Genomic DNA, 17,453 nt, shown 5'->3' on the forward strand with positions numbered 1-17,453 from the left:
CTGTGTTCTAATGCTACATTGTGTTAGCTAATGGTGTTGAAAGGCTACTTGATGATTAGAAAACCCTTGTGCAGTTATGTTAGCACATGGATAAAAGTGTGAGTTTTCATGGAAAACAAAGTTGTCTGCAAGACCCCAAACATTTGAAAGGTAGCTTCTGTTAGTGGCTGTAATTTGGTGAGAAGCTACTTGTGTCTGGTGTGTGTCCTGTAGCCACTGAGGGGTGGTGATTCGTGTGATTATGTCTTGTTGGTAATGTGTGTTTTGAGGCATCAGTTTTATTTAGCCAACTATGGGCACTCTGCACTGGTTTGTATTAGTTTCTGTTGTTTGGTGTAGGTGTTGCTACTGCGTTTAGGTTTGGCTAAGGAGTTTAGTTGTTTTGTTTAGATAGTTTAAGAAATGTTAGCCTTTGTGTGGTTTTATTTTGTTCTTTGATTAAGCAACATCCAGCAGCTCTGCTTTCCTTTGTTTGATCACTTCTGTGTTAATTCTGTCACGAGGCAAAAACTTGCTTTACCTAACCAATGACATCTGGTTGTTTTTGTTACACCCGGCTGACCCTAGCGGCTGGTTCATAACAACACCTAATAACAATTAGAAAACTGTTGAATATGTTTTTTCCCCCCAGTTTTTTTTAAATAAAATAAATAATCAAAGATTTTCAAGGTTAGTTTTTTCCCCTTCTTCATGATTTATGGCATTATAACTGTGTCATGTTGCACAGAAGACATTTCTGAGTTCTATTTTCTTCTAGCCATAGTTGTGTTGTTTCCATAAAGTTTATATTGCTGTGAAACATAAAAATGAAACAGGGGCAATACAAAGCACCCACAAACTGCTTTGTGTTCAGACAACTAAGATTTAATTGTTTCAAATGTTTTTTGTAGCCTTTTTATCTTGGACTTAAAGACTTAAAAGACATTCATTTTTGGCCTGAAACTCTTCATCACCACTAAATACGAACATCTGTTCACAATCAGTTTAGACAAACCTCTCAGATTATTCCTGAACTGGTGCAGCACAAAGACAGATTCGATCGCCGACAAACACATGGGCACAGTTTGTATTTATCTTCCATAACGAGCCAAAGTTCAACCCCATAAGTCTGTCATCCCACCTGGTAGAGGAGCGTATCCAGCATGCTGATACTGAACACCCTGCCTGCAGCGAACGGCAGACGGAACATGAAGGCCAGGTTGGAGCCCTTATCACGCTCTATCTGGGAAAAAAAAGCAGCAAAAACAGCTTTGAGAAACTGAACCACAACTCGCTTTTTTCCCCTCCGTGTATTTACTGAACTATTGCTCTTTTGCTTTTACTCTCCAAAAAGACTCGTGGAAGTGAAAAGACCTGCTGGTTTTCGCTTCTGAAAGCTTAAAAATTGGTTGAGAGACATGTTTTTTTGAAGGAAAGTAAAGGTGAAAGCTTTCAGTGTAGGTAGAGGTTCAGGAAGGAGAAAGTAACTATGGAGCAGAATCAAGATAATATTGGGACTTGTAAACTTTCATTGCCACTTTCTGGCCCAAATACAGGTCCAGATATTACTGACAATCCTTATCTGTTATTCTTCTATTAAAGTTAGGAAAAAACAGGCCTAAAGATCACACAAGTGAGCATAAAAACACTCTAAAAATATGGTTATTAATATTACACTGAGGCTTATTATTATTTATAAGTAACTCTTGGAGAGTAAAATGGTCATTTCTCGTCCTTCCACGTAAAGCTGGAGCAGATTTATTATGCAAAAAGAGAAGAAATGCATCATTAAATTTCCAAAAAAAGACTTCACCTGTGTTCATTTATCTGTACCTGTGTGCTTTTGTGACCTATTTCAGAAAAAAGAAGGCAAACTCTATGGATATTTGTAGACTGAAAGCCCTACCGTGCAACCCAAAGTGCTGATTTTAAACGCTTAACTGCTACAAATATGCCTCTATAATCCAGCTTTGATCTGTTTTTGGGAAAACTTGGCTGCATCACACAGTTTCACATCTATCACCTAAATAAAAAAAGAAAACAACATGAATCAAAGTCGCGGCGCCTCAACCGTTGTGCTAAAATACTCACCTTCTCCAGTTTGGAGAGAGCGAGTGAGTAGCAGTCCTTGGCCCTGAACTGCATGAACCTCATGTTGGATGGATGTGTGAGCTCAGTGATGATGCTGAGGCTCGGGAACAACCTGAGCGAGGAGGGAGATAAACACAAAGAGGGATGTTAGTGGAGAGATGAAATGCTTTGTGCTGAGAGGAAAACCTGGCGTGGCAGTGATAGATGCTTTTAATTTAGGGTGTTAAACAAAGAAGTAGCTTTAGAGCTTTGGTCTCTGCGGTTTGTCTTTGAGATGAGCTCCTTCTACATTCTGGAAAAGTACAAAGTCTTCAGCAGCTTAGTTTATTAGCTAAGTAGGTAGCTGAATGCACAGGTCGTAAACAAACAGCCGCTGGTGGAGCCGTTTACTGTTCTGTTACCTGAACATTGTCTGGACGTTGACGATGGTCTTAGCGTCGGCCATGTAGTCTTCCTCGGCGCTCATGGTGCTCTCCTTGTCCACAACCACCAAGTTGTCGGCGTAGATGATACCACACTGGAGCAGGTTGTCCAAGCTGGTCAATTCAGAAAACAACAGATTTTGTTATGTCACTAAAACATCGATGTAATATGTTCACACCTGCCCAAAGCTGCATCATCTGCACCAAATTACATTCTCTCAGAACTAGAAAAGTCTCAACTAAGTGAAGATTTATGCATCACAAATTTCAAACGTAAGTATCAGATGTGAATGACTCAAACCCCTAACCCCTTAAAGGCCTAAAATGTTCACACACTTAAGCAAATATACTCAACATGCTATAAAAAGGTGGAACCATACACACATGAATCTGGACCCTTGGCTCATTTGAACTCTGATTAGCTCCATACATTTTAGCAAACTGCCAGGAAAGCATGAAAATCTGTAAATCTTATGTTGATGTTTGAGTGAAAATACAAACACCACCACAAACGTGCAACAAATAACCTAGCAGATTCCTGCGATGCACCATCCATGATTAGTTTGAGTAGATTTTGTAGATGATTTATGTTTCTAATTGCTATGAACTATGGGCAAGTTTGTACATACACTTGTAAAGACCATGTATATTATGGTATATCATAAGCTTCCAGTGATTCCTATAACTCCTATTATTCTGTGATGGAATGATTGAAATACATGTGTGTCATAAAAAAAACAGTTGTGCATTTACATTCTTTTGTATATTTCACAATTCTTTTGGAATTGTTAAAAATATTCTGGGCCAAAGATATACATACAGCAACTTGAATGATTGGTTTGGTGATTTAGAAACCTGTGTTCATCTAATTTTCTTCGTGTCGTGGTCTTTTAACTTCTTGTGAGTTTTTGCGATTGACTACAGCTGATGACTCCTCTGAGTCAATTTGAATAGGGCCCATTTGGGGCACCCAGAAAACTCAGCTGGCTGAGTGGGTGACCCATGAACAGGGGCTATAGTCCCCAACACAGTGGTCATGGGTTCAAATCCAGTCCATGGCCATTTACTACATGTCATTCCCTCACTCTTTCCACTGTCCTATACTTAATAAAGGCAAAAAAAAAACTTTAAAAAAGGGCCCATTTAATGCACTTATCAGACTAACACAAACACTGCAATGGGTAAAGTCTAAGGTGCTCAGAACAGATCTGAAAAAGCAAATTATTCATTTAAACAAATGAGGAAAGTCACTCAAAGCCATTTCAAAAAAGTGTTTCAATGATTCCATCACAGGAAGGTTTTGGAGTCACTGGAAACACAACACCATCATTATATATAAGGTCTTTACGAGTGTATGTAAACCTTTGTTCAAAACTGGATAGGCAGACTCACAAAAAGGGTGCATAATGGTCTTAAAGTTTGTGAGTCCATGAATGTGGAGATTGAGTTTGAGGCAATGTTCTATCCAATATAAGCTTCAGTCACTGGTTAGGTGAGTCTAACGGTATATTATTCCACTTATTCTAAACTGTTGGGACCACAAACTATTTCCTCATGTGTGCAGACGCAACTAAAACAGTTTACAAAGTACTGACAGCTAAAACTAAACCGCAACTGCCAAAAAGTAGTGTCACAACTTTGCGTCCGTTTAAACACTTAATCTCTTTTTGTTTGAACCTGCTTTTCCTGGCAGCCAAATTCCACATCACTGAAAAAAAAATCACTGTGTTCATACTAGAGAACAGCGACAATTCAACACTGAGCGTGTCCTAAAAGCATTTAGCATTCTGACAAAATGGGTGTCTTTTTATGCTGTGTGCTTTTTGAACCACAACGCAAAACTTCTCTCTTCTCAACCACCTACTAATGAAAAACCACAACGGTTGTTTAAGAGAAATTAAAAATCTGCTGCAATCAAACTAGAAACACTTGTTCGTACAATTTAAACAATGTCCTCATGGTGGGATTTGTCTTCAGCACTGATTAAGGATTATATTGCATATCATTTGTATGGTAATCATGAAAAGTAAGTTGCACTGGAGCAGAACTTGTGGTGAAAACTATTACATACATTAAATGAGGTAATCAAATGAGCTTGTTTTTCATGATTCAAACACTTACTTATCGATGGTGCCAGCCATGAAGTAAACCATTGGAAAGCAGCAAATGGCCTCTAAGAAGTGGTTGTCGGGGCTGCAGGGAACAGGAAACATGAATGAGCATCCCGCACTAATTATCTTTGCAATCCCCGGTGACACATTATGACACCGTTGGAGTAATTTCCTGCACTTTGCTTGTTGATGAGGGTGGTGAGGATTCTTCTGAATTTATTACGGAACAAAAGGAAAATAAATGTTTAATTCGTCGATGCAGCGGGAGGATTTACAATAACCGGTTGCCATGGAAACTCCGGAGAGTGTCACTTTTGCCAGAGCTTTAGCTGGCTCCGTGTTTGTGTCGTTCGTCTGTTTCAGCGACCAGAGATCGGGCCGAAGTTAAAGAAACCCAGAGCAGAGAAACGCATACATGCCCAAACACACAAATAGGCTCGTATGAATAATGCACAAAAAGAGACTCTTTATCTTGAAGAAAAGCTAAACCATAGTTCCCACTGTTATTATCAACTCTCTATTGAAAGCTATTTGGCTGTTTTAAATTGCAAACATAGACAGTACAATAAAGCCCATAAACAAATGCAAATACAAGCACACATTCATTCGTTTCTTCACATTCTTATTGAACTAGTCTTCAGTTTTCTGCACTGAGAACTTCTTTTTATCGATTATTTCACTATTTTTTCAGGTTAACCAGTATATACTTTAAGCTATAGTTAGCAAACATGCTGTATGCATTTCTGGCACTCAAACAATATGCTAACTTTGAAGTACTGCCGCTCTCAAAAAAGATGAAAATAAGAAGCTAATACACATATACACTGCAAGCACAATTATTAGGCAAGTGAGTATTTCGACCTTACGGTCATTTTCATGCATATTTTGGAACCACAGTCTACATAAACCTGAATACTAATTGGCTGTAAGCATTATCAGGTGAGGTAAATTTTTGTAATGAGGGAGGGCGTGGCCTAAAGTAATCAACACCTTACATCAAGGTGTGGATAATTATTAGGCAGTTTTTTTTTACCTAAGACTGAATGGGCCCAAAAACAAATTTAACACACTCTTAAAAGTCGAAGATTGTAAAATGTCTTTCAGAGGGATGCAGCACTCGCTAAGCTATTGAGGCCACTGAACAATCCAACGTTTTTTTATTTCTTGCGACCCTGTTGCAACCTGGAGAGAAAAAGATGTAAATTAACTGCTAAAGAAGTCTTCATTTTTCCACCTCAAAAATATCGCCAACCTCCGTCCCGTCCTCACCCTTTGTGATACAGAGAAACTCATCCCCACCTTTGTCTCCTCCAGGCTGGACTATTGCAATGCGCTTCTCAATGGGATCTCGAGCAAGAGCTTGCAAAAGCTTCAATATATTCAAAACACCGCCGCTGGGATCCTGATGACAGTGCGGAAGCAACACCACATCACACCCATCCTCCGTTCACTCCACTGGCTCCCCATAGCCTCCAGAATTCATTACAAAATAACTCTTCTCACTTGCATTCACGGCAATGCTCAGAAATACCTTAAAGAACTCATCTGTCACCAATCATCGAAAAGAATCCTCCGCACTAATAACCGTCACCTTCTCTTTTTTTGTTTTTCATTTAGTTGCATAATAATTCTGCACACTAGTAGTTGGATATTAATTGTGCACACACAGATATTCTCATGGGAAAGGTAAAGTTTACTATTTTCTTTGGTAGATTCTCCAGTTTGAGGTTTCCTAATGTTTTGGACTGACTGTATTACTTAAATCCTCAATAACACAACTTACCTCTTAATTGGGCACGCAGTGTACTTTGCAAAAACAGCCTCCTACTACCTTTATCAATGCTGTACAGTAACACTGACAATGTGAGTTCCACATAAAAGCCTCCTGTGTTGATTGTTATTCCAACTCATGTGGTGAATTAGCATATGTCTCATCTTTATTGTGCTCTATGCATAGATATAGGTAGCAAACAACAAAACATTACTCATAGGTTACCGGTGTGCGATTACCAACCTTTCAGCACTTTTGCATCACTATGGGAATAAAAACAAACAGAGGAGCTTACGGGTAGTCCAGTAGCAGCACTATGGGGTTGAGTTCCTTTCTGGGTCGATAATAAGCTCGCAGAGGGACGATGAAGTTGTACAGACCATTTCCCGCCGTCTCCGCCGACACTATAATCAGCTTATTCTTGAAGCCGTACGCCTTCGCATCCTCGAAGCTGTTATGTGTGCAGCCCTGGATGGAGACAGACGGGGAAGGGTTTTAGTCGAATCACATAAAGCTTTTAAAGTGTTAATAATAAAAGAAAAAAGAAAAGACAGTGAGAAAAGGTAAATGCATTCCGGGAGCTCACCTTGTCGAGGCGGAGGCAGCAGAACGGAGCTTTCTGTGGCAGGAGGTGACACAGAGTTGGAGAGCTGCCGATGTAGGGCGAGTTGGGAGGGTAGCCCTTCACGAAACTTATGGAGAAGAGACGAGACATTTAGGAGGAGTGAAATTTAGTGGCCTGAAAACCTAGAGTGAAATACTGTGCAGGAGGAAACATGGTGAAGCAGCGTTTCGTTATCCTGGAATAACCTCCCAGTGGACGTGAGGCGAGCCTCGACTCTGAACACTTTCAAGTCTAAACTAAAAACTTTGCTTTTCCACACTGCCTGCTCTGCCCTGTAATGACCGCAGAATAACTTTAACCCAATGTCAGATAGTTTTTCGATCTAGGCATGAGCTCAAGGCTGCTCATGTTTGATCAATCGATCAATCAGACTTTATTTATGTTGCACTTTTCATACAAGCTTGACAGATAACAAATAAAAATGCAAAAAAAACAGTATAAACGACCCCAACTCCACCCCACTGGCAAGTTATCAATAAAGGACTCAAACAGTGGGACTGATGAACTGAGGAAAAGATATCCTGTAACACATGCAATGACGAAACACTAGATGAGATAAAACTAAATAAAATAAGCTAGATACACTACCAGTCAAAAGTTTGGACACACCTTCTCATTTACAGCTTTTTATTCATTTGAATTATTTTCTACAATGTACATTAACACTGAAGATCAACACTTTTTTGTTTACTACATAATTCCACATGTATTTTGTAATAGTTTTGATGTATTCAATGTTAATCTACAATGCAGAAAATAACTAAACAAACTTAATTCTAAGAGGATTAATACATTTTTTAAAAAAATTAAATCAATTAAAAGCCTGAAAATGTACGTCTTGTAAATCATTTAGTTTATTTGAATTATAAATCTGTCTTTTACAATGTTTATATAACATTCTAAAGCACTTGTAAACCACAAATAAAGCTGCCTTGCCTTGTCAGATATTCATTAATTATAAGATAGTCATTAGTGATGGCTAACACAACCTCACACTAAAATCAAACACATTTTAATTGCAAATTTACTGTTCATATGATCTTATAAAGGTTTCTACTTTGCCTGGATTTCTGTTAGTGTTGACTGTTCTTTCCATATTTACATAATTACTTGATTATCCCCAATATTGCTGAGAATTGCTGCCAATATTAGTGTTTGTGGCTTCCAGTTCATTATTAGATTGTGCAGCTGCTTTGCTCCAACGTTTGTGAGCCTGCAGGAGCAATTACATCGCAAAGTCTGTTTAGTTCCAATCGTGTCTTGTTTTGATTTCCAGCTAAGCGTTTCAGTTTGGCTCCCTTGATATCTAACGTCATCAGCTGCAGTTATCAGCGTACGACTGATATCTGCCACATGATGGCACTGTGGGACCTTGAACTTCTCTGCAGTAGCTCCTCGAGCGCTGCTGCACCTCTTGTAACTCTTCAATAATGGAAAGCACTCAGGCACCGCTGGGTTCAGTAATAGAGGCTCAGAGGTCAGGAGGAGCATGTTATGTCCAGCTTTAGGAGACCCGCTGCTATCTGGGTCAGTCCAACAGCTGCTCTTTAGATGGGCTGAGGTATGAGGTTTGAGCTCAGTGTATAGAAACATTCAAAGACAGGAAGGAAACTCTGGCCTCGGCCTTCCCCTGACATGCTCGGCCGGCTGTTACACGAGTAAGGATCTATACATGAGGCTCACGCGAGGAAAAATGCCGACCTTCCCGTCGAGACAAACACATTCATCACTGCCGCCTCGAACCTTCAGGTATCATGACACACCAATTACATGCCTGTTACAAACCCATCAATCTCTCCCACTACAACCACCCAGACGTGAAGCAGTGGAGGAGAGGCGAGTTCAGTCCGGACGCCGGCACTGAGAGGACATTAACCCTCCTGTTGTCCACATTTCGGGCACCAAAAAATATTGTTTCCTTTAAAGTCTTATTAAAAAAAAAAAAAAATCCCTCAAATTTGACAAGAAAATGCTTGGAAATATTTTCAAAAAATGAGTAAATCTTCCAAAAAAATCCTAAAAATATCTACAGTTATTACATATATATCAGTAAAACTTCTAATATTTTCTTGAAGAACATTCACAAAAAAAATCAACCAAAATCCAGCGAAATTCGCTGGATTTTGGTTGATTTTTTGTGAATGTTCTTAAAGAAACATTAACATTTTTTCCACCAAAAAATGTTCAAAGATTTCTCAAAAATGTGCACATCAGAAGTTTCACTGTGAAAATACATAACTTTTTCCACGTTTTCAAACTTTAAAACGGGTCAATTTTGATTCGCAGGACGACACGAGGGTTAAGGAAGCACTTACTCTGACCCGACGGAGCCTTCCTCGTCCGACTGGTTGGTCTCGTCCTCCGACTGGTCGCTGAGGAGGTCGCAGGGCAGGATGGCGGAGGAGTCGGCGATTTCCAGGACGGGTGCGATGCTCGGCCTCCGGCTTCCGGCGCCGTTCTCCGTCGGTAGGGTCAGTTTGCTGCTTTCCTCGGGAGGATCGGGGTGCTGGAGGTCTATGGCTACGGTTCCTGAAAATGACACGGGGTTGTTTCATGAGCTAACTGCATGGGAATAGCACATGAAAAACTTTTACTCTACCGAATGTGTTTGTCAAGCCGACAGTGAGAACACGACAGGTTGTGCATTGTCGAGCTGGAAAAGCTTTTTCATATTGGACATCATGTCGCCCATGTTTAGCTTGTTCAGCATCTACGCTCCCCACATTCCTATTAACTTATTGAGCTCAGTAGTTTGACCTTGAGGAGAAAATGTATTGCTTTCTGAAGCACAAAGTTCTCAATTTAGTCTGTCTGTCTACAATATTACCAAAACCAGACTAACTAATTTGGATAAAATTTTCAGGGAAGGTCAGAAATGATAGATTTTAGCAGTGATATGGTTTATAGTCTGGATCCTCGGATTTGCTAAAGATTCCTGCGTCATTGCGAGATAGCAGGATGGCATCACTGTAACCATGACAACAAGTGAACACTAAGTTAGCTGCCTGCTGACGATCACATGATTGTGATCCTACTATAAATTCACCAAAATTGCGGACTTATCTGTCAGAAACGATACAAGGAACTATTGATTAAATTGTGGGGCTGTTTCTGAGTCCCATCAATTCCCGCATATTTAGGTCTCATGATTCGGTATCCATACATTAACGTACACATGCATAACACACACAAGGTCATTTGGTTTGTGGGTACATCTATATTAAATGGACACATTCTATGATCCCGTGATTTCAGACACAAATTTTTTCAAGATTTCAGCCGTCAGAAATGATACAATGACTGAGCAGCCTTGGCAGAGTACTGCGCTCTCTGAGCACTTTTTATGTTGCGGTAAGGTGAGCTCAAAGTGAGCACGGATACCTTCAATTTTTTCATATTTCAGCTCACCCATAATGAGTAACTATGTAATCTACTTGTCCAATACTGCAGATTCTGAACCAATGACCTGATCAGAAACAGTGAAAATCTCACGCTTTTATCTTTGATAGTTACTGAGATATTGTTATTCAAACACAGCCTTAAATTGAGTTTGTAAAGAAAAATAAGTGCAGAAAGTGGCATTACAGGCAGTTGTTTAAAACTAATTATCCTGGAAAATATGTGATATAGCAATCTAAAACTTCACAGACACCATTTTAAATATCCATAGTTTGACTGTAGAGTTTCAGCCAATCAGAGGCAGCAGAGCGGAACTCCTCCGATGATTTGAGACGGATTTACTATCATAAGAAATGTCATTTTGATGATGTATGTACGGTACATACATCATCTTTTATGGTAAAGTGTAATTTACCACAAAAGAATAAATGAAACATCACTGTCAAGTAGAAATTGTAAATTCATGTGAATAAATGTGAAGCATCATGCACAAACTTACCAAACGAAGTGGCCTGATCAACTTTCACAGGTAAAAAAAACAAAACAAAAAGCACAACACAGCAATGTCAGCCAACAAAGTAAAAAAGCATGTAAGAGAAAATCATGCGTAACAGAAGCATCCCCAAGGCAGCCACCATTCAGAGATGTCCGGCGTGAGTAAAACAAGCGACAAAGCATCCATTTTCTCTTCTTTACACGGAAACCCTTTCAGACACCAAACCTCCCCTCCTTCTTTTCTTTTCCAACGTCTCCATTTCTCAGCATCTTTGTTATTTTTCCCGCCTCTGGCTTTCGGTCTTACCCATGCTGGCGATGATGCTGTGCACGGGCAGCCTGGAGGGGGCGTCGTAGAGGCCGGCGACCGGAAGGCCCTTGCTGTGCTTCTCCTCCTGCTTGAAGATGAAGGCCGAGTTCTCCTCCTTGGTGATGTTGATGTAGTAGCAGGTGTCGGTGGCGGCCATGATGTGGCGAGGTCCGGGGTTCAGGAGGATGCTCTTGTTGTCTTCTCTCTTCACGCCGATCAAACAGACGCCATACCTGGGAGGTAGGTCAAAAATGGACCTCAGCTACAAAATGTGATGTTTTTGTTCATTCAAACATGTTAAAGAGTACTCTATAGCAGGGGTGTCAAACTCATTTTAGTTCAGGGGCCACATTCAGCCCAATCTGATCTGTAGTGGGCTGGACCAGTAAAATCACAGCATAATAACCTTTAAATAACCACAACTCCTCATTTTTCCTTTGTTTTTTTGTGTTTAAAAAATGGCCTCCTGAAAACGTTCACATTTAAGGAATTATCTTTTCCCAAAACATTTTGAACAACCTGAAATTTCTGAAGAAAAGAAGTTCAATTTCAGCAATTTTATGCCTCAGTTTATTATTTAGACATTACAACTTCACAGTTTTTCTACAAAGACACAATATTTGGTCACAGGTATCTGGGACTGAATGATACAGTGTTTTATTTTATGATCAAAACAACAAAAGTCAGACAAAAAAAGTAAATAAACAATAAAACAAGACAAAACATTACAAAAACGAGACACAAAATGACAAAAATGAGACACAAAACAACAAAAGATGACAAAAACAACATGAAACAAAATTTTAAAAAGAGACAAAAAATTAGACAACAAAGTTACAAAAAGTGACAAAAAATTTACAAACCAAAACAAAACAAGACATAAAATTACACAAACAAGACCAAAAATGACGAGAGAAACAAAACGACACAAAAGTAGACAAACAACAAAGCAAGAAAAAAAACACAAAACAATGAATAAAGCAAAACAAAAAATGACAAAAACATGAAAAAAATGACAAGTCAGACAAAGAACAATAAAACAAAACATTTTACAAAAATGAGACACAAAATAACAAAAATAAGACAAGACGAAACAAAACAACAAAAACATGAGACTAATGACAAAAGTTGGATAAAAAAAACAATGAAAACAAGACAAAATATTACAAAAATGAGACAGAAAACGACAAAAGAACAATGAGCAATGCAGTATTTTACTTTATGATCAAAACAACTTGTCGTGGTCTAGAAATTATTTTAAATTTATAGTTTTACAAATTTACAATTTACAGTTCATGGAAAGTTCTGTCATTTTTACACTGTACAAAGTCGCATGTTTGACACCCCTGCTCTAAAGTGATAAACTGTTACTATAGTGATGCAGGATTTACTGACTTCTTGTGGGCGTGGAAGGAGGCATAGGTGAAGCTCTTTCCGTCATACTCTCCAAAGAACTTGCTGTCACACAGGCGGATGTGGTAGACCTCGTTTCCAGAGCAGCGTCCATACATCCTCTGCCACTGCTCCGGCGACAGCTGCCCCTCCCTGGAAAAGCATTATCAGAATATTTACTGCCTGCATTACAATGACATGAAGGTTTTATCATGGCCTGCACTAAAAAAAAAACAAGGTTTACGCTTAAATTAGACGTCTTAATACATCATGTTGCCATCAAGTTCTCTGTTTTTATTTCAACCGTGCCACAAGAGTAATTTAAATTCATGAAAGAAAACACCTTTAAATCAGGTTTGACTTTTATTTGCATCCCAGCAGTTTGCATTTACTCGTAGATTGATAATTTGAACCTTCCGTGGCCTTTCTGTAACCTCGTACTCTCCTAGCCAACGCTTATTCTAACCGGAATAATGAACACGAGAAATACAAAGGTCGTTGCATTTAGGCAGCTGATGTACATCATAAGTTTTAATCGGTTTGATAATGTTTAAATTAACAGCTGCCACAAAGAAGCCTGTTTAAATTCGTGTCACCTTCACCGCTGTATAATGGAAATTAAAATGGAAGTGTTGCGGTTCTGCTGTGGGTGGCAGGGAAGACATAGTGTTCACCTTGTACAGAATGTGAAAAACTTTGCCAGACTTTTAGCCCATCAATAAACAGTGTAGTGTTCACTGACTTGACAGGGGTCTGGCACAGTCTAACTACTGTACTGTCAAGATCTATATATCCGTACAGACTCTCCGTGTAACTCTGATACATGGAGATGAGTTTCTAGAGGGTTAAATCAACCACCAGAGACCGACTATAAAGATTAAGAGAGCACTCAAAGCTTGGAGGATGTACTTAATAGAAATAATTCACAGAAGTTAAGCTGCTTTAGATGCAGAAATAATGTGATTTATTGTGTTAAATACTAATAAAAGCAGCTGAGATACTGTTTCAGGTTACTGTCAGACTGAGATTCAATGAAAAAGTTCAGCTCTCTTGTTACCGATTCAAAACACTTCAAGGCAAATTAAGGGTAACTACACATCTCAGCCGGCTTCTCAAGGAAGCCGTGGCAGCCTGTGTTTGTCTGTTTTAGCACGACGTGATCACAAAAGCGCAAATTTAATGTAATTGCCACTTGCAATAACAAGCTATCATTAAAACTTTATATGTATATTGAAAATGTGAAAGGTGCACATAATGTATTATTATCTCTATTTTTATCTTTATTCTACTTTTGTATGTCTTGACTTGTTGTCAGCTATTCTTCATTTTCATCTAGCTGCAGTAACGTGAATATCCTTGGTGAAAAATCAATAAATTTCTTCTTATGCTAAGAATTGTTGGTATTTTATCGGGGTCAAAAATCTCAAAAGAGTAGCTTAGCTTTTTTGTTTTCTTGCAGACAGTTAGATATGTTTGTTCAATAAACAGAGCGCTGGAGCCAGGAGACAGTTAGCTTAGCTTTGCATAAAGACCATGAAGTAGAAGAAAACACTGATCTGGTTTAGTGCAGAGGTAAGAACGATGCAATTACCAGCATCTCTAAAGCTCCCTAAACAATATGCTGTTCAAAAACCTGCAGGCTGGTGGATTTGTTACATTCAGATAACACAGTTCTCTTTGCTAAGCTACACTCTGGTTTATACTTCAAGGACAAGTATTTTCAGCTAATCATTAACAAGAAACTGAATGTGTGAGCCTCATAAGACGTCAAACTGTTCCTTTAAAAATATCGTAATCAATGTTTCATTGAACTAACAAATAAACATCTGATCAACTACAGGAAAGAGTAAAACACTCAGATTTTACAAATTCCCTCACAGGTCACATAAAGTACCACAAAAGATTTAGAGAGAACAGTGGAATACCATTGCAACAACTCACACGTTAATAAAAATGCATACCGACAGTAAACAGTACATACAAGGGTGCTCAGTTCTCAGCTTCACCAGGAAACAAGAAGCATAACTCCCATTGTGAGGCATAGCTGTATACTATAATACCTTAAATCTACACGAAATGCTTGAAGCAATCAAAGAAAATGGAGAAGAAAGCTTCGAGGACATTGTGTCTGTCCACACAGGTTTAAAAAGCACCAAATGTGGCTTTAAACTGTTGCTTCATGCGCCTTACTGAGCTAACCCACAACGCCTGACTTCTGTCTGTTTAACAAACTGACATTTCATTCATTTTCAGAATTCTGATAAAGACATCCAAGCTGTTGAGGAGAATCTGGAGGCTCAAGATGTGACCTTGAAGCTTGAACATCAGTCAACCAAGTGCACTGAAGTTAAAGGACACTGCGTTCAAAAACAAGGTGAGAACGATCTCTCTCCTGTGACTTCTTCTGGAGAGGTCAAGAACTTCTTGAAGCACCCGTATATCATCATGAATAAATTCTAACATAAATACTTTAAAATAAAATACTGGAATGTACTCACTGTCCTCTGGAGGTGTGAACCAAGAGAGTGACTAATGTGGACGTGGCCGGACACACACAGTTGAGTGCCAACATGGCATACTTGAACTCCTCTTCACACACAACATGATCTGATTAAAAAGGATGAATTGCAGAAATATATTAGATTCAATAATGTCTGAATCTAACAGATAGGTGAGATTATTCTTTTCCTGCAAAATATGCAGCTTTCTTGCACTTACCGGCAAACTTAACATGAAATTTATTTTCTGGTTTGAGAATCTGGACGTAGAGGGGACAGTTTGGAGCAAAGTCCTTTGCAGCCCAAGCCCTCAGAATAGTCTGGTGATCCTGTGCAGATGGAAACAGCTCATTTTTACTCATCCAGTGACTGATTTTTAAATGAAATTTGAATTTTATGGACTTCAAAGTTTGCCTCGGAGATCAGTGTGCTCTAAAGACTCGACAGAAAATCGCGGAATATTTCCAAATCTCCTGGTTAATTTGAAAAGGAAGCAGAGTGTGAAGGGAAAACGGCAGATTCTTTGGCATTTTCTTATCGCGAGAGGGTTTACACTAGAAATTGCTTTGACAAATTCCTGTGGATGTAACTCACAGCGGCGGTCCGGTCGACTTCATTCCTGCTGCTCAGGATGAAACAGGCCTCGGCGTCGTCCATCCTGAAGGATCGACGGGGGAGAAAGAGAAAAAGAAACACAGACAGACAGGCGGGGATGGTCACGGGCTGGTGGCTAGGAAGAGGGTGATCAACCAAACATAAAATTCATTATTCGAGTGGACCTTTGCTTAAAAGAAAAGCTAGGCATGGGTGAGTGCTAATGTCCCATGAGCACGGATGAAAAGGTTTACAGCTCCATCCCTGCTGATCATTCACTGCTGCCAGTAAACTCACATATTCTGTGAACTGCAGTATGAAATAAGCACACAGAAATCCATCAGAAGCAGCTGAGTGGTTTTATATGGTACATATCAATGAATGAAACGGTTACCTGCTCAGCTGAGCGGAACTCTTCAATTAAGAAAGACGGGCTTCTGGACAAATTTATGACGTGGAATTGATTGTGTCGTATGCTACTCAGAAGTAGTTGTACCTAATGTCACCAGCATCACATTGCAGCACGACAAGCAAAACAAAAGTGGAAATTATCTGTAAGTGAGCAGCAAGATCCCCTGAAGCAACTGAAAGGCGCAACGCTGCAGTGATACTTTATATCGACACGGACAAAACTGACAGGCGAAACCTATTCCAATGTGATCCATCACAGTTTTTATTACTGCTTATGTATGTGGCCTTTGATATGAGCAGATGATCAATGTAGAGTGAAATCCCATTACAATGATGGGCAAGCAGAGGGCAGCCAAGTGGACTTTCAAGTATCTCGCCCTCAAAGTGAACTTGAGCGGAGGATTTACACTATAAAACATTAACCAGAACATAAAAAGAAGATTAAGCTAGGTGGAAATCTAAAGCTTTCAAGAAGATGACATGCATGTTCTGTTATTATGGTTCAGTCTGAATGTGCCATGCTTTGACTCACTTGGCCCTCATCAGGTCCTGGTCTTTGAGGGCAGATCCTTGCAGGTAGATGACTCTCTGGGACCACAGAGGGATCTGGAGGATACGACGGACCTGAATATCTATTTCTGTTGGACACAGGATCACGACGTAGTAGTCCTGCAAGAGAAAGAAGCAGAATCTTGATTTGGATTCCCAAACTTGTTTTTAATCTTATTTTTTCTCTACAACTACAAAGCAAAACTCTGAGACATGTATGTTGCCATATTTAGTTGCATAAAAATGTATACAGTTAAAGACTGACTGCTCCTGTGTTGTTTCAAGTCTCGCTTTTAATTCGCTTTCCAGTCCGGTTTGTGATATTCATGGAGAGGATCTCAAAGTGCAGTGGTTGGAGTTGCAGGTTTGCTTTTTGCAGAGGAAGACGTTCTATTTATTTATTTGGATGGGGCAGTACATATTAATGAACATACAATCTCCTGACAGTTTACACAAGGTTGCAGTAAATACAACGGATTTAGCACAAGACTAATTTCCATCAGCTGTCCCACACATAAAAGAAAAACATACAGGGATACAGACGTATAAACAAAAATATAGTAAAACAAAGATAGATAGATGGATAGATTAAACCTTTATTGATCTCGCAGCGGGGAAACATACAGAAAGACAACAACAATTAATACTAACTGGGTTCAACCTACCCTAAAGTGCTTTCTAGGCATATCCTTTCATAAAGTGCATATAGTTAGAGAGCCTGTTTTTAAAGTACCTGATTTTAAAGTGCCTGAATTCCTCAATGTTCACACATTTGATAGTCAATCAGCCATGTCTTATACTGCCTC

General features: G+C 39.3%; 1 protein-coding gene across 19 annotated transcripts in view; it reads right to left on the bottom strand.

Annotated features, from left to right (window-relative positions):
* kcnt1b (potassium sodium-activated channel subfamily T member 1b) overlaps positions 1-17,453 on the bottom strand; it is a 105,104-nt gene that overhangs the window by 25,493 nt on the left and 62,158 nt on the right. For all 19 annotated transcript variants that reach the window (XR_007943264.1, XM_022202989.2, XM_051950958.1 and 16 more), the window contains 13 exons: positions 16,631-16,767; positions 15,688-15,751; positions 15,314-15,422; positions 15,094-15,202; positions 12,599-12,748; positions 11,201-11,436; positions 9,315-9,528; positions 6,961-7,066; positions 6,670-6,842; positions 4,614-4,685; positions 2,472-2,606; positions 2,071-2,182; positions 1,121-1,222 (listed from right to left, as the gene is read on the bottom strand). Coding sequence is in view for 18 of the 19 variants with exons in the window: in XM_022202989.2 (XP_022058681.1) it covers positions 1,121-1,222; positions 2,071-2,182; positions 2,472-2,606; positions 4,614-4,685; positions 6,670-6,842; positions 6,961-7,066; positions 9,315-9,528; positions 11,201-11,436; positions 12,599-12,748; positions 15,094-15,202; positions 15,314-15,422; positions 15,688-15,751; positions 16,631-16,767 (1,719 nt within the window). In the remaining variant the exon portion in view is untranslated. The remainder of the gene's footprint in view (positions 1-1,120; positions 1,223-2,070; positions 2,183-2,471; positions 2,607-4,613; positions 4,686-6,669; positions 6,843-6,960; positions 7,067-9,314; positions 9,529-11,200; positions 11,437-12,598; positions 12,749-15,093; positions 15,203-15,313; positions 15,423-15,687; positions 15,752-16,630; positions 16,768-17,453) is intronic.

Source organism: Acanthochromis polyacanthus, chromosome 7, assembly GCF_021347895.1.
Source record: "Acanthochromis polyacanthus isolate Apoly-LR-REF ecotype Palm Island chromosome 7, KAUST_Apoly_ChrSc, whole genome shotgun sequence".
Classification (NCBI taxonomy): Eukaryota; Metazoa; Chordata; class Actinopteri; family Pomacentridae; genus Acanthochromis; species Acanthochromis polyacanthus.